This window comes from Dromiciops gliroides, chromosome 4, assembly GCF_019393635.1.
Source record: "Dromiciops gliroides isolate mDroGli1 chromosome 4, mDroGli1.pri, whole genome shotgun sequence".
Lineage (NCBI taxonomy): Eukaryota > Metazoa > Chordata > Mammalia > Microbiotheria > Microbiotheriidae > Dromiciops > Dromiciops gliroides.
Window position 1 is genome coordinate 72,054,080 of NC_057864.1, and position 23,448 is coordinate 72,077,527.

Genomic DNA, 23,448 nt, shown 5'->3' on the forward strand with positions numbered 1-23,448 from the left:
CTTTTTTTTAAATTTCCTTCCTATCCTTGTCACCTTCTTACAATTTTTGGTGATGGTTAGTAAAATGTAATTGGATATCCACAGTTGGGCCTTTTTAGTCTTTGTGCTGTCTGGAAGATTTTTGGTAGTATTGTGGATTTAGAGCTAAAAGAGCCTTAGAGACAGACCATGGAGTCCAATAACCTCATCTTAGAGGTGAAGAAACCAAGGCACAGAAAGTGACTTTATTCTTTCTTTCTTTTTTTTTTTTTTCCATTGAGGCAATTGGGGTTAAGTGATTTGCCCGGGGTCACACAGCTAGTAAGTGTTAAGTGTCTGAGGCCTGATTTGAACTCAGGTACTCCTGACTCCAGGGCCAGTGCCATCTAGCTGCCCCGAGAAAGTGACTTTATTGAATTCGCACAGCTAGTTAATATCCAAATGGGATGTGAAACGAGGTCTTTCTGGCCCAGTCCCATGTTCTATCCTCCATGTCACTCTTCTTTTCTCAAAAAAAAAAAAAAACCTTTGATTTTCCCTTTTCTGTTTAATTTTTCTCCCTTTTAGAAGAAGAGATTTCAAACCTGAACTTAAATTTTTAAAAATACCCCCCTTATCTACAATCTAACTCAGTCAACTTCAGCCATATTCATATCAGCTGTGAACAGAGAAACAAGCAGGAAAGTCTGTGGAACATTGAGAGAAATAGTGGCCTCAGAACCTAACCAGAGACAGAAATGTAGATGTATTCAGAAGGAAGTCTGTTGACTTACTACTTGTAAAAAATGTACTGATTTTGCAAGTTTGATTATTTGCCCCTTTGGTAGTTCTCCCTGATTGCCAACTGAGCAGTTAGAGAAGGAAGGGTGGCAAAGAATTACTGGCTGATATGAGTGAAGAGACAAAGAGTCCTCTGAAGTTCTGTTCCTCAGAGGACCCTAAAGATTGTTGTGACTGTGACAAGTAAAACTAAATGTGTGGAAGCCTATTTCTGTCCCAAGTGTAGGGAAAACTAGCTAGGATTTACTTATGAATTAGAAGCTTTAGCACCAAGTTTGGCGTTAAGCATTTATTAGTGAAAAAAGAACACCTGGGTCAGAAAGCCAGGAAAAGACCTATTCAACTTCACCCACTGACCACAAGTTTGAACACCCAACTGAGAAAGGAAGCAGCACTTCTGCCTCCCCCGGAAGAGGCAGTCCTTACACACTGCTTAAAGCTGATTGGTTAGTGTCACCCAAATCCATTGGTTCACTGGGCTTGAGGGTGGTTGAGTTCAAAATCTTCAGCTTCTGAGAACAATACCCTCTTGAGGGCCGGCCAGGTGTGGCTTTAATTGAATAAACTTTAAGTGGGTTAATCAGCGAAGTCAATCACTCTCAGTCAATCCAATCAGTCTGAATCAATCTGGGGCTTTTGAGTGTTTAGCAAATCCCATTATTTTCTTACATGACCTAGTCACTAATAAGACTGAGTCTTCAAATGAAGGTCTTAAAGATGTACATCTAAACAAAACAGTTTTCACACTTAATATGAGTAGACTTCTGGTTATCTGGAAACTTCACTTGTCTGAAATAATCTCATTCCCCAAATGCATTCAATAACTTGTTCCTCTATATACTAGCTTATATAACAAGTTTCTTCATTTGTCTTCTAATCTGACCTATTTTAGTGATTTCAATCTTGCCCCAAAAGACTTTGTAAAATGTTGAGGTGAAGAATGCAGCCAAGTTATTTATACTAAGTTCAGAAAGAAATGAAAACTTTTGCGTTTTGTTTAGTAACTTCAGTAGCATTATAATTTTGATAGTGGATAGCCTGCTGGACATAGTTTCCTAAGGCCTCACAAAGTTAAATCCTTAGTATGCCCAAGATCGTACATTTGTCAGTATGTGTCAGAAGTGGGATTTGAACTCAGAATTTGTATGACTCCAAGAGTATAAATTTTAGAGTGATTAACATTCCATTATTTGGGAACATCCTGACTGGTTTCAGCATAGTGTTTTTTCAGAAGTCAATGAAAGCTAAGCTTTAATACTATGCTCAATAGTCTTCAAGAAGCTTGAAATTCATTTGGAGAAGATATATACGTAGAACACAAGATAGCATATGATGCTGTGTTATTGTTGCAATTGCTATAGAAGTAGAAAAGTTGATGGATGGGTAGGATCTCACTTGATGTGGTGGGGGGCGTAGGGCATTTCTATTGGAAATTAAAAGAATGGGCAGAAGCATGGGAGCAGAAAAATTTCATTTTGGGGGAATAATTAGTAGTCTAGATTGGATCCAAGTTGGCCAGTTTTCAGACAAAAGTCTGAAAAAATGAATTATTAGTTCTGGATTTTAGGGGCTTCTATGTTAGACTTAAAGAATTTGGACTTTGACAATAGAGAACAATTGATGGGCTTGACATTGAGAACATTAATCTGGAAGTGATAAAGAGAATGGATGAGAATGGCTGGAATCTGGAGGTAGAGAAATAAAGAAGGAGTCTATTTAGAGATAATAAGGTCTAAATAAAAGTGGTAGTGCATATGTGAAGGAAAGAAAATACCCAAGCCACAGTGGACAGACTGGGGGGAGAACTAGGTGGTACGGTGCTGGGCCTGGAGTCAGGAAAATGAATCTTCCTGAGTTCATATCTAGCCTTCATATTTACCCTGGGCAAATCACTTCACACCCTGTTGGCCTCAGTTCTTCATCTGTAAAATGAGCTAAAGAAGAAAATGGCAAACCACTCCAGTATCTCTGCCAAGAAAATCCTGAATATAGGGTAGTGTGGAGAGTCGGGGAGGACTGAAAAAGCAACTGCAATCAAATTTTGAGATAATAAGGTCTAAATAAAGGTGGTAGTGCATATGTAAAGGAAAGGAAATAACTAATTCAGAGGACAAAATTCAGATTTGGGATTTTAAATGTGATTTTTATTTATTATTTTCTTATAATTCAATTTTTTTTTAGTTCCAAAATCTTTCACTTCCTCCTTGACCCATTGAGAAGGCAGGGAAAATAAAAATGATTACAAACATGTATAAACAAGCAAAATGAATTTCCACATTAGCCATGTTGCAAGGTGGGGAAAAACCAACAAAAAGAAATAGGAGAAAATGTGTTTCAATCTGTACTCAGAATCCATCAGCTCTATTTGGAGGTAGATAGCATATTTCATCATGACGTTTAGAATTTTGGTTGGTCATTGTATTGATCAGAGTTGCTGAGTCTTTCAGAATTGATTTGTTCTCCTTGTTCTTTTCACTTCACTTTCCTTTACCTCAGTTCATAAAAGTCTTCCCAGGTTTTTATGAAACCTTCCCCTTCATCATTTCTTACTCTGACCTGGAATTGGTAATGGGTGACGGAGCTTACAGATGGCACCCTTTCTAACTAGGAATCCCCTGGAATCTCTTTCTATATCTGCTGCTGCTACCACCATGTTGTGCTCCTGGCCAGCTTCCACGCCAGTGTCCATAGAACTCTTGTCTTCCTAAGCTGCCCTGGGCTGAAAAAAAATAATTACTCACTGCAACTTTTTCTTGACTTTCCCTATCAGAATTTGGTCATTCTGCCCTCTTGACTCAGCACCTCTTCCCATCCACCTGTTTTGTTTTGGAATTTTAGACTGCTTTTCTTGAGACATATAAACCGGCTTCACAAACATTGATGATTCTCTGTATCTTCCCTGAGTTTTCAAATTTTTTTAGAGGCATAAACATAGATGAGCTTTAATTCCCTTCTTTCTCTAGAATTCTATCAGCTCCTGTGCTCCACTCATCAACACTTAAAATTAATAAGAAAGAGAATTTACTTTTTAGGGTAGTCCTCAGAACCCTCTAAAATCGTCTTGAGAATTTGGAACTGTATAGGTTATGAGCAGCAGCATCTCAGAAAGCAGAGAAGAGCTGTGGAGACTAAAACCCGTTTAGACAGAGTTTGGGAATATATAACGACTAAGCAAAGCCATCTCTACTGGCATTCAAAGATGAAACTGGAAAGCAGATTACGTACAGGAGAAACATGGAAAAGATTTGCAAAAACTATTTCAACAAATTTTTCTCCATAAAGAATAGTGGAACACTTGGATCCTAACATCACAATCCCTGTAATGTTTACAAAGGAGGTAGAAATGTCACTAAGAAGAACAAAGATGGGAAGAGCAGCCAAAATGGATCAAGTGTATTTTGAGAGGAAATCCGTGCTGCAAAAAGTGAAATTGCAAAGGCATCAAGGAGCTGAGAGACAAGGTACTTGTAGGAGGGAAGGTGTGGAAGAAAGAGAACATCAGTAACCGTTCATCTATAGGTTGCTTCTACCATCTGTACCAAGATTTTTTTTTTTTTTCAGGGCAATGAGGGTTAAGTGACTTGCCCAGGGTCACACAGCTAGTAAGGGTCAAGTGTCTGAGGCTGGATTTGAACTCAGATTCTCCTGAATTTAGGGCCAGTGCTCTATCCACTGCACCACCTAGCTGCCCCTGTACCAAGATCTTCATTAAGATCATCGATAAGCAAATTGAGGGTATCCTTAACTAAGGCATTAGTAGGGAGCAAGCAGGTTTTCACAATTGGTATTAAACAGTGGACTACAAGCTTTCCTTCTCATATAAATCAAGATTACTCAGGATTCCTTAGAAGATAAAATGACAGAAATGGCCCTATTCATTCATTCATTCATTCATTCATTCATTCATTCAATAAACAATTACTAAATACCTACCGTGTGCTAGGCCTTGTGCTAAGGGATAGGCATACAAAGAAAGGTTAAAAGACAGTAATAGTCCTTGCTTTCAAGGAGTCCCCCATCTAACGGGGACAAGACAACATGTAAAATTAAGCTCAACAGCAGGGGTTGGGGGTAATGGGTAACAGACATGGGGCATGATGAAGTCAGAAGAGCACAGCTGGGTGGGAAATGCTGAAGTGACTGTCTTGGGTGCTCTCCTTAGATCTCTTCCGAGTTATCTGATATCCACTCTCTCTCTTGAGTGAGCACAGAAGGTGGGACAGTCTCAAAAGCAGGGATTAATAAGAAGGTAACCTTCTGATAATAAATATCATGAGACATTACACAAGGGAGTGTAGGATTGTCAAAAGCATCATATTGTATATGTGTCCCCTTGAAATTTGGAGAAGATGCAGGCGAAAGTTGCATAGTATGAACCATCTAGGATGGCTTGAAGTCTGCATTGTTAGAAGAAATTGCTGAATCAATGAGATCATAGATGCATTTGAAAAATTATTATCTTCCTTTAAAAAGCCTTAATAGGCTTATTCTTTTAAGCAATCAATAAACATTAAGCGCCTCTTCTGTGCCAGGTACTTTGCTAAGCTCTTGGTGTACAAAAAGAGGCAAAAGACAGTCCCTGCTCTCAAGGAACTTACAATCTAATGGGAGTGACAACCTGCAAACAAATATATACCCACAAAAATTATCTACAGGATAAATAGGAAATAATTAGCAGAAGAAAGGTACTAGAATTAAGAGGAGTTGGGAAAGGCTCCCTATAAGATAAAGGATTTTAGTTGGGACTTGAAGGGGGCCCAGGAAGCCAGTAGACAGAAATCAGATGGGAGATCATTCCAGGCATGGGGGATAGATAGCTTGGAGCTGAGAGGTGGAGTGTCTTACTGGTGGACTAGCCAGGAGGCCAGTGTCACTGGATTGAAGAGTCCATAGTGGTGAGGAAAGTATAAGAAGACTGGAAAATTAGGAAAGGCTTAGTAATAAAGGGCTTTGAACTACAAATAGAGAATTTTGTATTTGGTCCTGGAGGCAACCGGAGTATATTGAGTTAGGAGGGTGACACCATTAGACCTGAACTTCAGGAAAATCAGTTACGTGGCTGGATGGAGGATGGATTGGAGGTGGAGGGTGGGGGAGGGAAGACTTGACAGCCAGACTCACTAGCAGGCTATTGCAGTAGTCCAGATATGGGTGATGAGGGCCTGTACTGAAGGCATATGAGATGTTGAGAGAGAGAGTGCAGAGGTCAAGTCAACAGGCCTTGGCAATAGCTTGATATAGAGGGGTCAGAGAGTGTGCATTTCAGAATGACTCCTTGCTTGTGAACTAGAGGGCCTGGGAGGATTATGTCATCTTCTAAACTAATGGGGTGGGGGGGATGGTAATAAGTTCTGTTTTGGACATGTTTAAGGTGTCTATTGGGCATCCAGTTCATTTCTTTTTTTTTTTTTTTTTTTTTTTAGCGAGGCAATTGGGGTTACGTGACTTGCCCAGGGTCACACAGCTAGTAAGTGTTAAGTGTCTGAGGCTGGATTTGAACTCAGGTACTCCTGACTCCAAGGCCGGTGCTCTATCCACTGCACCACCTAGCTGCCCCTCCAGTTCATTTCTAATGCTGATGTGAGACTGGATATCAGCAGAGAGATTAGGGTAGGGATAGGTAGGTTTAAATCTCATTGGCATAGAAATAATCTTTAAACCCACTGAACTATATGGAGGCAGAAGAGAAGAGGACCCAAGATAGAGATCTGAGGACACCCTAATTAGTGGATGTGAGGATCTAGCAAAGAAGATTTAAGATGTGGTGGTCAGATAAGAAAGAAAACCAGAGGAAAGCGGTGTCCCAGAAGCCAGGAGAGAGTGAGCAAGCAACAGTGTCAAAGATTGCAGTTTACCTAGTGCCAAGAACAATATTTTTTTTTTTTTTTTTTAGTGAGGCAACTGGGGTTAAGTGACTTGCCCAGGGTCACACAGCTAGTAAGTGTCAAGTGTCTGAGGCCGGATTTGAACTCAGGTCTTCCTGAATCCAGGGCTAGTGCTTTACCTACTGCACCACCAAGAAGCATATTTAAAAAACTAAAAAACCCAGGTCACAGTTACAAAGTTCTTAGATTGCTTCCTCTTTAAAAACAAGATAGATATACATGAACTAAAGAACAGCATGAGGTAGATTCAGATCCCCCAAATCCTGTTTTAATAGGTAAATTGTGTTGTCATTAACTTACATCTAGGACATATTCTCCATAGCTCTGGCTTGGCTTGGGAGGAAGGACCAGAGGTCAAACTCCATATCTTTTAATTTGCTGATGTGACCTTGGGCATCCTTTTCCTTTTCAGTAAAATAAAGGGTTTGTACTTCATGGTCTCTGGGGTACCTCCTACCTCTAGTTTGTGATTCTTTGATTCTTACTCTTTGCATCCTGACTTAAAATATTTCTTTAGGATAAGATAGTCTTACTCTACTCAGCATTTTAAATCAACAGTAGCAAAGGATATTACACAATTCAGGAAGCGACCAAACCGTGAGTAAGAATCAGATGACACAGGGAGTTCAAATTAACATCACTCTTCTTTAGTGTCACCATTCTGAGTAATACATTCCAAGAGGTTTTTTCCCCCTAGTAGAATGTCTGAAAAAAATATGCTTACATGATTTGGTACTTACTTGGAGTAAATATAGTGTAAAAACATAAAATAACGACCTGTATATTAAAATATATGGTACTTAGGGGGCAGCTAGGTGGCGCAGTGGATAAAGCACTGGGCCTGGATTCAGGAGGACCCGAGTTCAAATCCAGCATCAGACACTTGACACTTACTAGCTGTGTGACCCTGGGCAAGTCACTTAACCCTCATTCTCCCCCCCCCCAAAAAATGGTACTTATATCTTAACAGAATTCATGTAGTTGAGAGAGGCAGGTCTTGTGCAGTAGCTCCCCAGTAGCCAGAAACACTAAGCATCTGACTCTTTTCTAATATTCCCCTAATTTTTGTTACTTGTATGTCATTTTAGTCTTGCTTTTGTTCCATGAAAATGTGGCTTTACCTTTTTTCCTTTTTTATCTTCTGCCTGATCTTCATTTTAACATGAATATTATGTAAATGACTAAATCTAAAATACTTTTATCTTATAGAAGTCTTTACAGAGAAAATATTGTTTCTGTCTCTTGGAATTGAATGTATCTAATTAAAATATTTAGGTAACCTATAGAACACTAGACTAGGAATCTTGTCCATATTTGAATTTTATCAGTACTCTCCGTTTCTTACTGGCAGGAGGAGCTTGGGAAAGTTGCTTCAAACCTCATTCATTTTCCTTCCCTGTTTCTCTCTCATAGTTAATAGTCAACAATCTCTTCAGTTCTGAGTGTCCTTGTATGTAAGATGGGGATAGTAATCCTTCTCTTCAAAGGGATCTTGTGAGTTGATCAAATAAGATTGTGACAACACTTTGAAAAAGTGTAAAATGACAAGTTACTTGTTAAATGGATATTGGGAAAGATTTTTAGAGAGAAATACAGTGTGTGTGTGTGTGTGTGTGTGTGTGTGTGTACGTACGTACACAGAGCTTAAAATGAATAAAAAATGATTCTATGTATATTTTAATTCTGCCACTGAGAAGACAATGATTTTATGGTTTAGGTGTTTTTTTCCCTTCTCAAAGTCAAATAGACAAATAGACAAGTTATTCAGTTTAACCAACCTTGATTAAATATCTCCTGTGTGAAAAATCCCATCTTATGTATTAAGTATTTGAAGATTAAACCCAGACCTTGTTCTCAAGGAGTTTATAATCAAATTGAACTTATATATAGTTTTATTCCAGCCATAAGTAATCGTTTAGTCCCTGCTGAAGTGTTTACTTCTGTATCATTGATATACTAACTTATTTCTATAAAGGGAATATTGCCACAGAAATTGTTACAGCATTTTAATATGTCAGTTTTGTAAAAAGTGATTAGCAAGGACAATTTGTATTTGACAAGATGAAATATGACTCCGGATAACTCTCAGAAGATATGTGCTGTTCTTTACCCTGTATCTATATGTTCCTGGTTTATGAGATTAAATTTTTCCTAATGGAAATTAGAAAGTCTAATTAAAAATTAGACAGAGATAACCTTCATTCTGTTTTTTTCAAATAGTCAAATTTACTTAAGTTTTACAAATAAATGGAACACAGGGTACTAGAAGAAGCAGTTCCATGAAATCATGTCATTTTTTGTGTCTCTATTATGTATTCTGTACTTCAGAAAGAACAATAAATAACATCTGCTCCCAATATCAGTCATTACTCTTCATTTAGAAGTCCAAGGAAACTTTAAAAAATTTCTTTTTTAATCCTTTTCATTAAAAAAATTATATGTGGGTATATACATACATATGAACACACACATATATTGAGTCAGCAGGATTCTGCCTTCTCTGCTTCTTTCCTCCCCATCCTAATTGAACACAAAAGAAAAACAAAATCCTTGTTACAGACATGTATAGTCAAACAAAGCAAATTTCCGTATGTTAAGAGATGGGTGACATTTTTTTTTATCATTAGTTCTCTGGTCATTACATTAATCAGTGTTTCTAATTCTTTCAAAGTTGTGTGTTTTTACCGTATTGCTGTGATTGTCCAAATTATTCTTCTGGTTCTGTTCATTTACCTCTCAGTCATTGAAGTCTTCCCAGGTTCTCTGAAACCTTCTTTCATCCTTTCTTGCAACACAATAGTATCCTACAGCATTTATTTACTATAATTTGTTTAGCCATTACTCAGTTTACAGACACCTTTTCGATTCCCATTCTTTGCCACTTCAAAAAAAGCTATAAATATTTTTGTACATCCTTAGTTTGTTTTGCTTAGGACTAACTTAATTTACCCTCCCTCTAATTCCCTCCCCCACCTCCACTTTTCAATTTCTCTCTGCTTAGTCAATTATCATTGTTCATTTATGTTTATTGTTTTATATTTCTCTTCATAGATTCCTGTGTTTGAACTTCATTGTTTTTACTCAGCTGTAATCTGTTCATCAAGAATGCTTAGAAAGACCTCTTTCATTAAAGGTTATTCCCCCCCCCCCCAAGGATTATTTATACTCAGTTTTGCTGTGTAAATTATTCTTGGCTGTAAACCCACATCTTTGACTTTTGGAAGATCATATTCCAAGCTTTCCTCTTCTTTATAGTGGTGGCTGCTAAATTGTATGTGATCTTGATTATGGCTCCTTGGTACTTGAATTCTTTGACCTGAAAGCTCTTTTGGCTTATGAGGTTCCAGGGAGTTTTCATTTATTTATTTCAGGAGGTAGACAGTGGATTCTTTCTACTTCTACTTTGCCTTCTGGTTTTAAGTGATTTAGATAGTTTTTCTTTTAAGATTTCGTGAAACTCCTTTTGATCATAAGGTTCAGATAGACCATTGATTCTAAAAAATTTTTCCCTCGGTCTGTTTTCCAGGTCAGCAATTTTTCTTTAGATAATTTTTGTTCAGATACTTGAGTTTTCTTCTATTTTATTTTCAGTCTTTTAACTTTGTTTTAATATTCTTTGTCTCATGGAGCCATTGGCTTCCATTCTGGTTTTCAGGGAGTTTGTTACTTGGGCAAGGCTTTGTGTACCTCTTGTGCCAAGTGACTTGCCCAGGGTCACATTCCCGTATCTTTAAACAAACTTTACCTCAAGTGGTCCTCTGAGCTTCTGAACAACTACTGAAGGGCTTTAACTGCCAAACCCAGAACAGAGGCACATGAGGGTAAGTTTAATGGGGAACAAAGCACAGGTGGTTCAATAGAAAGAATCAGTGACACATTTGTGACTGTTCACACAATCATCACTTTACTCACTGTAAAGTCCACAAGTTGCCAGGCACTGTGCTAAGTTCTGGGAATTACAAATTTTACAGATGAGAAGACAAACAAACAGAGGTAAAGTGGCTCACCCAGGGTCACCCGGTGCTTTGGTCAGTGCCTGGCTCTTGCCCTGGTGCACAGTCTTTCCAGGCATTGGAGTGCTCCACGTGTGGCATGCTCCTGGCCAAGACCTGTCCCCAGGGTCTGCAGACTTCTTAGCCTGTCTGCCTTTGCCCATCACTATTTGTTCTGTTGAGTTTTCTAAATCTGTTTAGGAAAATTGGGGGTGGGGGAGGAAGCTGATCACTGTTCTGCTTCCTACATCTTGGCTTGACCTCCTTTGTTTTGGTTTCTAACCCTTTTCAATGTTTGGTATGGATAGGACTCTTCCCTCTTTTTAATTTTTTTTTTTTGGTGGGGCAATGAGGGTTAAGTGACTTGCCCAGGGTCACACAGCTAGTAAGTGTCAAGTGTCTGAGGCTGGATTTGAACTCAGGTCCTCCTGAATCCAGGACTGGTGCTTTATCCACTGCACCACCTAGCTACCCCCGGTAACTTCTTTTCACTCTGATTTTGGGAACAAGGAGTGAACAGAAATGAGTAGGTTTATTTGTGACTGTAGTAATAATAGTAGCTAAGGGTTTTTTTTTTTTTAAGTGGGGCAATGAGGGTTAAGTGACTTGCCTAGGGTCACACAGCTAGTAAGTGTCAAGTGTCTGAGGCCGAATTTGAACTCAGGTACTCCTGAAATCAGGGCCGGTCCTCTATCCACTGCACCACCTAGCTGCCCCCTAGCTAAGGTTTTTATAAGAATTTATGGTTTGCAAAGCCCTTTACATATGTTAACTATTGAATCCTTTCACCAACTAGGTAGATGTTATTATTATCCCTATTTGATGGATGAGGCAGCTGAGTCTGGGAGAGTAAGTGATTTGCCCAGGGTCACAGAGTGAGTCTCTGAGACAGGATTCTAGCCTTTTGTCCTCTGTGCCAGGTAGCTTCCTGCAGGCATCTAGTATTATGCTATTGAAATCAAAGAGTAGTAAACTCAAATATCTGAGTTGTTGAACCAAAGCATTGGATTATGGTAAGTCATGACTTGAAATGGAAATTTACCTTTTTGGAGATTCCATTGTCTTCCCAGTTCCCCTGGTTCTAAACCTAAAAGATCTCTCCTTTTGGCCCTTCCCCTCCATATTAGAGTAGTTAGTTGATTTTGCTTCTGTAATACCTCTTAAAGCAATCTTTTCCTTTCTATTCCCGTTGCCACTTGCCCTAGTTCAGGCCTTCATCAGTTACCTCTCACCTGAACTATTGCAAAATAGTCTCCTAAACCAGTCATCCCACCTAAGTTATCTGCCTGCTCCAAGACACCTTTTACATTGCTCTCCATGTAATCCTCTTAATCAGGTGTCAAAGAGAAGGTCCACACTACTCCTTAGTTGCTGCCAAACCAGATTAAAATGCGGTTGGAAAATATTTAGCAATAAAAATACAATAAAACCTAGATAATGTTAATATGTGTTTTTCTAAGTCAGTATGCAGCCTGTAGAGATTCTTTTTACGTGTGGTCTAATGCCTCCTGTTCCTATCTGAGTTTGACACACCACTGCTCTTAATGTACCGTTCTGATTGTTTCATTTTCTGCCTTAGAAACCTGTAGCCCGATATTATGCTATGGCTATGTTTAGCTAATCAATCTTTTTTTTCTTTTTCTTTTTTTTTTTTTGGTGAGGCAATTGCGGTTAAGTGACTTGCTCAGGGTCACACAGCTAGTAAGTGTCAAGTGTCTGAGGCTGAATTTGAACTCAGGTCCTCCTGAGTCCAAGGCCAGTGCTTTATCCACAGCGCCACCTAGCTGCCTTTTAACTAATCAATCTTTAGAGCAGGGGCTAGCAACCTCTTCAGCTCTTTGAATTACTAGTTTCGATCAATGTCTGTGGGTGTTAATTGTCAGTCATCTGTTAAGCACCTACTATTTGCCAGGTACTGTGCTAAGCTCTGGGGTACAAAGAAAGCTAAAAGACAGTCCCTGCTCTCAAGGAACTCACAGTCTAATGGGGAAAAAAGGCCAACAACTATGTGCAAACAAACTCTATGCAGGATAAATTGGAAGGAAGGCACTAACATTAAGGGGAATGAGGAAAGGCTTCCACTGAAGGTAGACTTTTAGTTGTGACTTGAAGAAAGCCAGGAAAGCCGAGAAGCTGAGATGAGGAAAGAATTCCAAGCCTAGGGACACCCAGTGAATATTCACAAAGTTGGGAGGTAGAGGGAGGTACCCTGCTTTCTGCCTCCCTGTTTGCTTATGGACTCGCCATTTTTCTAGTTACCCAGGACCAAAATCTCAAGCATCATCAGCATCAACTTCATTTTCCTCATCCCGTGACTGACTTGAATGACAGTCAGTCATTCACCATGTCCTAGTTTCTTCAGCCTGTCAAGCAGCACTGTGTTCGGTGAGAGGGCTCCAGATACAGGCACCCAAACAGGCTCTCCTCTTAAAGGGTCGACATAAATTTATATTTGCAGAATAAATACAAAATAAATGTAAGGAAGGGAAGGCGGGGGCAGCCTCAGCAGTTGTCGGGGTCAGGAAAGACTTTGCTTAAAACACGTGGACGATAGAGCTGTCTAGGGATGAACAGGAGAGGCTGGTTTCCCAGGTCGTGATGTGCAAGAAAAGGGGCAGTAGTAAGTGTGTAATGAGACTGGAAAAGTCATATGGGGCCATGAAGTTGTGAGGGGCTTTAAAAAGAAAGCAGGAATTTGAGTTTGATCCTAGAGGTAATAGCAGATTAGTGGAATTTAGTCAGGGGGAGGCAGGGACATGATCAGATCTGCTTCTGATGAAAATCACTTTGCCACCTTTGCAGAGGATATACTGGAGTGAAGGAGAGCCTTTTTTTTTTTTTAAAAGGAGAGCCTTGGGGGCGGCTAGGTGGCACAGTGGAAAAAGCACTGGCCCTGGATTCAGGAGTACCTGAGTTCAAATCCGGCCTCAGACACTTGATACTTACTAGCTGTGTGACCCTGGGCAAGTCACTTAACCCCCATTGCCTGGTAAAAAAAAAAAAAAAGGAGAGCCTTAAGGCAGAGAGACCACTGGGGAAGCTCTAGCAGTATTCCAGACGGTGGGATGATGAGAGCCTGAACTGAAGCGAAATACTCCATCGAACACCTCCGCATCTTAGGCTTATGGGCATTATCTCCAGAACCTTGTATAGTAATACCTTGCCCACAGTAGAGACAGCTCCGTTCCCTTTGATTCTGTACTTCTTTTGCTAATTCCCTATTGCTTACTGAATGAGTTCCAAACTCCTTAGCCTACATTCAAGACCCTCTACAATTTGGATCCAGTCTACCTTTCCAGGTTTATCTTGCAGGGTCTCTTGTACATAGTCTCTATGTTTCAGTCAAACGGAACGGCCTTACTTGGCACTCTCAGAACTTGATTATCCTTTTACCTTTTTGTGCCTGGAGTGCTTCGTGCTGAAAGTGTCCCTCTATGCCTGTGGTCTGTTAGCTCTTTATTTATACTCCTCTGGTGTACTAATTTTTATCATAGTTATTTGTGTTTGTGTAATCTCCCCATGGTCCTCCTTTAAGATTTGAATCATGGGGGCAGCTAGATGGCGCAGTGCATAGAGCACTGGTCCTGGAGTCAGGAGGACCTGAGTTCAAATCCAGCCTCAGACACTTACCACTTACTAGCTGTGTGACCCTGGGCAAGTCACTTAACCCCAATCGCCTCACTAAAAAAAAAAAAAAGATTCGAATCATGGAATAAATAGCCAGAGAAGAATCCATTAGGGGTGGGGGGGTTAAGCTTATCTCTTTCCATATTATTGTTTGTGTTAGAGTGAACCGGCATTGTGATACGATAAAAAGAACAGTGGCTTTGAGGACAAACATCTGGGGTTCTGAATCTGCCTCCTTCCCTCCCCTCCATCATTAGTTATATTTCTCTGGCATCCTGAAGGATGGCTTAGAAATGGGGAGAGAGCCAGACCAGGGAAGCTATTTTAGGACATTAGTGCATTCCTCCCACCAAGAAGTAGGAGGCTTTAATAAATGCTAATGATAATACACTTATACAGTACCTTAAGGTTACAGAGTGGGGCCTGGGGAAGTTCTTAACTTAGGCCAAGATCATCCCAGGCCATGGCTAGTCTTCTTTTTCTTTCTTTTTTGGTGGGGCCATGAGGGTTAAGTGACTTGCCCAGGGTCACACAGATAGTAAGTGTCAAGTGTCTGAAGCCGGATTTGAACGCAGGTCCTCCTGAATCCAGGGCCAGTGTTTTATCCACTGCGCCACCTAGCTGCCCCAATGGCTAGTCTTCTTGACTTTTGTCTTGCCACTTGCCTTCAGTGACTTGAGAGGAGAGAGTGAGACTTATGACTGCACAGCTTTGCCTCACTTAAATCCAGTTCATGCACAAGTCAAGACATCACCCCCAGGATGTCAGTGGTCCTCTTCTACAACCAAGGGCAACACACACAGCTTCCTTCTTGGCATTTATATGTAAATTCTGCTGGGCTTTTTGGTTTTTAAGCTTAATTACTTGGTCTATTACCTTGATCCATGTTCAATTAAAGAACCCTTTAGAGTGTGGCTGTTGTACACAAGCCCAGTGTTAGTCTCTATACTTTTCCTCCATCCAAAGTCCGTTTCATCATGACATGAAGATGTGATGACATATTAGCAGAGGGCCACTTCTGGTAGCGGTTTATTTTGCTTGCCTACATGCTTGTGATGGGTTATGTTTTTCTTGTTTTCTCAGTGGCTGAGAGGAAGGGAGGATGCAAGGGAGAGAATTAGGAACTGAAAATAAAATGGAAATTAAAAAATAAATGCTTTATCTTTCTCTCTCTCTCTCTCTCTCTCTCTCTCTTTTTGGGTGGGGCAGTGAGGGTTAAAGTGACTTGCCCAAGGTCACATAGCTAGTAAGTGTCAAGTGTCTGAGGTCTGATTTGAACTCAGGTCCTCCTGAATCCATGGCTGGTGCTTTATCCACTGCGCCACCTAGCTGTCCCTTTATATTTCTCTTTAAGGAGAAAACGAAGTTGAATTTTTAAAAAACTTATGACTCCTGAAAGTGTTTTTTTCTCTTGCCATGAGTCAGCTTTTTCACAGGTAGTGGGAGAACATTGACAAAACCTATCACCTCTGACTGAAATAATAAAATCTGAAATCCAAACCATAGAGAAATCAAATAATGAAATATGTGCTCTGTCTGACCACCATACATGACTGGTTTAAAGTTAAGGAAATAATAAAAGGAGATTGCTTCTACTAGTGTACCTTCATGTAGTTTCAGTCTGCAAATTCTTACCTTGAACCCAGCCTTGTTTTTTTTCCAAACCTGAAAATAGAACTTCCCTCTGCAGTCTGTCCACCATCCCTGCTTTTGGGGCCTGAAAGTGGGTTCATCCTGAGTCCTTTGGAATGTAGTTGGTTCTGTTGATCCAACCTCATCAATCTTTCCAAGTTGTCTTTACAATATTGTAGTTAATTGTATAAATTGCTCTCCCAGTTCTTAAAGCATTTAAAGGTTTAGAATATAGATTAAAAGCCCTACCTGCCCTTAAGGGAGCTTGTATTTTAATGAAGAGACCATGAAATGAGAAAGCCAGGAAGGGCTGTCCTGGTCTTGGTTAGGTGATATGCCCAAAGGCGATATGTCTGCAGAAACCTCACAAGATTTCTTAGGGTTTACCTTCTCGAAGTCTTCCAAGGACCACTCCTTAAACCTAAATAACTCTGACCCTCATTGATTGACCAACAATATGGGTCTTAGTCCAGGCCTCATTTTGCCATTGTTTGGCTCAGACTGGGCCTGAATAGTATGTATTTTGGCGAGAAGCGCCCCTGCAATTTTTATTTATTTATTTATTTAGGACTAGGTAAAAGGCCTTTCTTTGCCTCCTTTCTTACCTAGTCTTTTTTTTTTTTTACCTAGTCTTTAATCACTGAATGGGCATTGCCTCAGGCAAACTGAGACCTGTGTAAGACCTTAGCTTAAAAGACCAAGGTCTCCCACTGTATCTGGGGCCATCTCCAGTTGTCCTGATAGATATCTTGCCACTGCACCCAGATGGCTCAGGAGGAGGGAGGTTGGTGACTTTGCACAGCTCTTCCTTACTTAAATCCAATTCACTGCAAGTCATGATAATCACCTCAACAATGGCATGGTTCTCTTCCAACGAAGGACAAACAGCAATTCCTGGCAGGTCCTCTTACTGTGGAAGAAGGCCTTGAGTAAAGCCTTGGTGGCTGATTATCTTCTACTTAATTGTCAAGGACACTTGTCCATCTGAGGCAGCTTGAGTTAACCTCCCCAACACAAGTAATCAGGGCTGTTGTGAGTCTAGATGTATGGATAGACTCTGGGCAGTTTGAGTTGGTTTTGCTCTAGGGAGATTGTCCTTGAGTTACATACATTCCACTCTATGACCTGAGCAGGGAGCTTCTGAGACACCCCCCCCCCCCCACTTCCTCAAAAGCTGCTGACTTGAGCGTCACAGAGGATGTTTTTTGCTTTTAGTACTGTAGCAGTTCCTCTGAACCCCGAGTCTCCTGTTCTGCCAGAAATGGTGCCCCCTCTTCACACAAATGGTTTAGCTAAGTTTGAAAAAATATCATGAGAAAGTTGGCACCAAGTAACAATGCTTTAAGACCATCAATAAATTTTGATTTCTATTGGTGGAAAGTGTACCTATGCTGATAAAATTCAGTATCTTTGAAGCAACTAATGTTTTCCCTTATTTTCTCTATTTCTGTAGCAGTTGAAGCCATTTTTTATGAAAGAAGTAGGCAATCGTTTTGATGAATTTGTGACCAGTCTTATTGATAAATCAACCTCACTGGATATCTCTGGGTCTGGGACATCCTTTGCTATTCTCAACGGAGGGAAAAACAGCCACAGAGCTAAGTAAGAATGCTTGCTTCTTCTTTCTTCATTAAAACATTTGCCCGGTTCTTCCCTCTTATGGATTCCAATTTCTAATAGGCCTTTAGGTACTTAAAAATGTCTTTTGCTCTCTTTTCCAGGGATCTGAGGAATCGACCAGAAGAAGGAAAGCTTTTTGTTGTAAGAAGGTCCATGTTGGAGTAAGTATATCTTGCATTTGTCTGTTCCACTGGATATGCTAACAGCACATGTATCTCTCAAATGGTATAGAACATACACTTGGTAACCCTGTGTCTCAGTCTCCTTACTCTTCTATAGTGTTGCCAACTTAAATGTCCCACGTTCAGTAGCAGATGTGTTCTGAATTTGTAAAATGAGACCTTCTGGTCAAGTATTTCCATCAAATATGTTACCACTCTTTTAAGAAAACTGTTAGAACTGTTGAAAATGAAATATAGTTTTTATCTGCCTGTCTCCTACAAAAAAAATAATAATAAATAGATCAGAGAAATCAGTTTTATAATATCTCCTACAATTTGTTTTCATACCTGTCTTCCTATAAACAAAACAGATCAGAAAGCACAGTGTCTGTCCTACAGGAAAAACTAGATCAGAGACAGACAGAAAAAACATAATGCCAATTTATTTTTGTCCCAAGAAGAAAGAAACATGATCATGTGGAGACCCCCTCCTAAGAAGGGAGCTCAAAGACTTCCTCTTCCTAAGGGTATTTAAGATTTCTTTGCTCACTGGTTACAGGTTAACTTCATTAGCATGATATAAATCAACCCAAAGCAAATGCAGTTTAACAATTTCAGTTATAACAAATATGGAGGAAATACAGAAGCATCATGATAAGAGTACAGAATTCCCATAAAAGTTTCTGGCAAGGCTGAGGACACCGAGATGTCCCCATAAGATAGGGACTTACTATCTTGAGGAAATAAGTCACCAGGTAGGGACTTTTATCTGCTAGCTGTCTGGGTTCAGTTTGGAGTTCAGTTGAAGGACATTTTGCTCCTATTAACTCAGGGTTTCACAAAAAATACTTTTGGATAATAAGGCACTTCCATCAAATCCAGGTGATCCATACATGCATATTAACAGAATACAGTTTCAAAAAGGAAATTTGGGGGGGCAGCTAGGTGGTGCAGTGGATAAAGCGCCGGCCCTGGATTCAGACACTTGACACTTACTAGCTATGTGACCCTGGGCAAGTCACTTAACCCCCTTTGCCCCGCAAAAAAAAAAAAAGGGAAATTTTTATGTCCATAATCTAGAACTGTCAATATACTTTATCACTTACTGAAGTTATTTTGCAAGGGATTTATGGTGTCACAGGGAAATTGGTAGGTGTGGGGCTCCTTAGGTATTCCTCTTTAAAGAATTACACCCTCTTGAACACATCCAATTAGAATAAAATAATTGTTTATTAATGCGTTAGAGAAAATTGACCAAGAGAAGTCTAACTTCTCTCAGAAACATGGTTCTCTGGGACACCTATCTCCTTGAACAGGAGAAAGACCATAGCTTTTATAGATGGTAAATGGGCCCTTGTTGGGGGTGGTTTGGGAGAAGTCTGGTGAGGAACAGCTGGAGCTTTCTCTGTCCCTTTGGCTCCATTCAGGCAGTAGCCATGCCTAATAGGCTTATCTCTCTTGCTTCTCAAGATGTGTTCATCCTTCAGTTTAGCTTCTCAAGGAGAGTTACCCCGTACCCATGTCCTTTAGTTTAGTTGGCCGGTTTAAACTTTAATAGTCCCAAATTCCCAACCCCATAGCATATAGCTAAGGAATGAAGGCTCTGACATAATTGGGCCTGAGGAGAACATCAGCCTGGGGTCAGGCTGAACCAGTGTGGCAGTAGAACAGATTGGGAAGTGAGGAATGTGGCTTAGCCTTCTGTTGAAGGCTGTTTCTGGGCAAGAACTCCCAGTCATCTGGTTCAGGGATTGGCAGACTAGCCTGTGGGCCAAATCTGGTCTCCCATCTACCTGTTTTGTTTTTGTTTATTATGTTTATTACATTTATTTCAATCAAGTGTTGCTCCTATTCTTTCTTTTAGTTTTAGGGATCTACGATTCCGTTGGTAAAGGGAAGTTTCACATGAGGAAATGTTCTCTGCCAATTCAGGTCAACACCTTCCCTGCAGTTGTAGTCTCAAGAGGGTCGCCTTGAGTACCTTGATATTAAGTGACTCCCTCAGGGTCACAGAGCTAGTGTGTGTCAGAAAGAAGACATGAACTCATGTTTTATTGGTTTTCAGGTCAGCTCTCTACCTACTCTGCCACGTAGTCATATTCTTTCTTTCGACACTAAAAATCAACTTCCAACCTAAAACCCTCAAAAACCCTGTTCATACTCATTTTGGTTCTCATAGGAACCTTTTAAGGTTGATGGGACAGGGATTATGGAGTACCTATCTGGTTTTGTACAGCCTATTGTGAGAAAAAAATTATTAATAATGAATTTCTTGGGGGGCGGGGCCCAAAGATCAGCTCAGTCCCTCCCTTCCCCCTTCCATCTCCCTACTCCAGAAAGTACCGTTTCTGAGGAACTGCAGCAAATCTTGTATTGGACAAACCCAAGGGAACAAAAGAAATGGAGATAGACTCTTCTAGTCTAGCTCAGTGAACCCTTGGGGATGAAAGCACACCCAAATAATGGACTTTGCCTTAAGGAACTTAAGTGAGGGTCTTTCCCTGATATCATTTGTAGAGTTCATTTTAATTTAGACTACCCTCAAGTCATGTCAACCAATGAATTTGAATGATACTAACTAATTAGCTTTGATCAATGTATAATGACCGGCCTCTATCAAAAGAGCAAAAAAACCCTTGGTTGTCACAGGGTCCCACTCTTAGGACAGTGTAGCTTTTGTAGGTCTTCTGAACTCTCCTTGAGACCATGTGCAGTCTGTCTCTTTGAGAGACAGCATGCGTCTTCTGGGGCTTTGCTCCTGCCATGTGGTCAGTTCTTTAGTAGTACATATAATGTTAATAATAAATGCTTAATGCCAAAACTGGTGCAATACCAATTAATTTAGAAAATACCATTTTAGCTCTAATAATTAAAAAATACTGTGAACAAAATGGTTTTTGTTTTTTGTTTTTTTTTACATTTTAAATGGTTGGGGACGGGAATCTCAAAAGAATAATATTTTTTAACACATGAAAATTATCTAATATTCAGATTTCATTGTCCATAAGTAAAGTTTTGTTATAACTCAGCCACATTCATTTGCCATTTTGTCTCTGGTTGCTTTTGTCTACAAGGGCAGAGTGAGTAGTTGCAACAGACTGTGGTCAGCACCCTGTTGCTCAGCATACTACAAATCGCCTTGACACCATTCTAACTCAATAGCATTTTGAATGCCATGCATACTGTTGCAGTATGATTTATTTTTTTGCTAGTGCATATACCCCAATATGCAAAACAAGAAAAGAAAGATTTATGACTTTTTTTGAACTCACAACAGATTTAAATTTTTCTAAATGTTGTTGTCCTTTGTTCTCCATGACATTGGGAGGTGACGTCATGACTTGCACTGAATTGGATTAAAGTGAGGGAAGGCCATGCAAGGTCACCAACCTCACTCCTTCAGAGCCATCTGGGTCTATTGGCAAGATATATATCAGGATGACTGGAGATGGGCCCAGGATGTTTAAGGCAATTGGGGTTAAGTGACTTGCCTGGGATCACACAGCCAATAAGTCTCTGAGGTGAGATTTGAACTACCTAACTGCCCCATGCTAAATGTGAGGAACCGCCTTCAACCATTGTTATTGAACACTAAATAGCTTTGCAGGTTAGCTTTTGCTACAGATCTGATAAAGTTTCTTAATGAATTCACCCTAAAATTAGTCATATTACTTCTTCTTCTTCTTTTTTTTTTTTTGCAGGGCACTGGGGGTTAAGTGACTCGCCCAGGGTCGCACAGCTAGTAAGTGTCAAGTGTCTGAGGCCGGATTTGAACTCAGGTCCTCCTGACTCCAGGGCCGGTGCTCTATCCACTGCACTACCTAGCCGCCCCCACCCTAAAATTACAAGGAAAAACAGTGCCTATGTGCAAAACTTATCCCACAGTGAGTCAATTTGATAAAAACTAATGTTTGAATCACAAGAAATGTCAAGCTGCTTTATATACTTCCTATGTTGTTAAAAGTTAAGATAAGAGGGGCAGCTAGGTGGCGCAGTAGATAAGCACCGGTCCTGGATTCAGGAGGACCTGAGTTCAAATCCAGCCTCAGACACTTGCCACTTACTAGCTGTGTGAGCCTGGGCGAGTCACTTAACTCTCATTGCCCCACCAAAAAAACAAACAAAAGTTAAGATAAGAAATAAGATCTCCATTCCCACATTTGCAGCATATATATTTTCTAAGCTCAAAATACAGTTCTAGCATAATTTTTCAGACCTCAGTCAATATAAGTGCAAAAGAAATGTTCATATTTCAAAATCCATTTTACTGCAATTGAGGAGATTCTACCTAATCAATTGAAGTAATTAATCTATAGTGTGATGACATAAAAGGCAAATACCAAGAGAAGAATCTGTTAGAAATTTCTAAATTCTTTTCAAATAATGAATATGCCCAATTAAAGTCATATCCTCCTGGACTGATAGAAGTATTTGGCACTACCTATTTATTGTGAAAAGATATTGTCAAAGGTGAAATATGTAAAATTTCATTACAGATTAGCATTGAGATGAGCCATTTGCAATTGATTGGGATGATAAAGAACTCTAGCTTTGAACCCAATGAAATGAAATGTTATTCTTCAAAGAGTTCCATTCTTCTCATTATTAGATCTGTACCCCCCCCCTCATTGTACTCAATTATTATTATGTTTTGAATTTCATCAATACATTTTTTGGGGGAATTTTAACATGTAATGTGTTTGATTTTGCCTCTTGGTCTGAAAAGCCTAAAGTATTTACTATGTTTCCCTTTGTTGAATAAGTTTTCCAACCCTGATCTAGTACACCTCAGGGTGGAGTCATCCTCTGTGGATTGAGATAGCCTGTTTATTGATAAGCAAATGGGAGAGTGAGTAGGGAGGAAATGAAGTACAATGGCTTGGGTTTCTGATGATATGGTCAGTTCCAAGCAAGGCACCACAAGTTAGCTAGTCACAAATAGAGGTGGCTGATGGTATAATGGATAGTGTTACAGCTGGAGTTGGAGCCAGGAAAACCAGAGTTCATATTTGTTTTGCGGGACAGTGAGGATTAAGTGACTTATCCAAGGTCACACAGATACTGAGTTCATATTTGGTTTAGATATGTACTAGTTGTGTGACCCTGGGCAAGTCACTTAACCTCTGCCTCAGTTTCCTTAACTGTAAAATAGTAATAGTAAAAGCATTGTTGTAGGGATCAAATGAGATAATATTTGTACAAAGCACTTAGCACTGTACCTGGCATATAAGTGCTATATAAATGCTTATTCCTTTCCTTTGTCTAGTCAGCCTCTGATGTGCTCACTTTAAAAATCACAATTACTGGGGCAGCTAGGTGGCGCAGTAGATAGAGCACCGGCCCTGGATTCAGGAGGACCTGAGTTCAAATTTGGCCTCAGACACTTAATACTTACTAGCTGTGTGACTCTGAGCAAATCACTTAACGGATTGCCCTGCCATTAAAAAAAAAATCACAATCACTGGATAGATATTTGCACTTTTTATGTTTTAAATTATTGGCTTATTTGGTAATTTATGTAACTTTGAAATCTGGAACTTTATTTTAGAAAGTCCCTATTGATAAGAGTCTTGCCCCTCTTCCATTAATTAACTGTGATCTTAGGTAACTGAATCCCTCTTTACCTCTTTGCCATTTCAAATTTTCTGCCTTCTCCCCTCTCCCCCTCTTTGGGAGAGAAGAAAAATAAAACCCACACCAAATTTGTATAGTAATATAAAAACAAATTCCCACATTTGCCATATGTCCAAAAATTAGTAAAGAAAAAGAGCA

At 39.8% G+C, this 23,448-nt stretch overlaps 1 protein-coding gene across 1 annotated transcript in view; it reads left to right on the top strand.

The window, feature by feature from the left end:
• Positions 1–23,448, top strand: part of SOAT1 (sterol O-acyltransferase 1) — an 84,199-nt gene that overhangs the window by 37,208 nt on the left and 23,543 nt on the right. The window contains exons 4-5 of the mRNA XM_044003948.1: positions 17,349–17,497; positions 17,617–17,676. Of these exons, the coding sequence (XP_043859883.1) occupies positions 17,349–17,497; positions 17,617–17,676 (209 nt within the window). The remainder of the gene's footprint in view (positions 1–17,348; positions 17,498–17,616; positions 17,677–23,448) is intronic.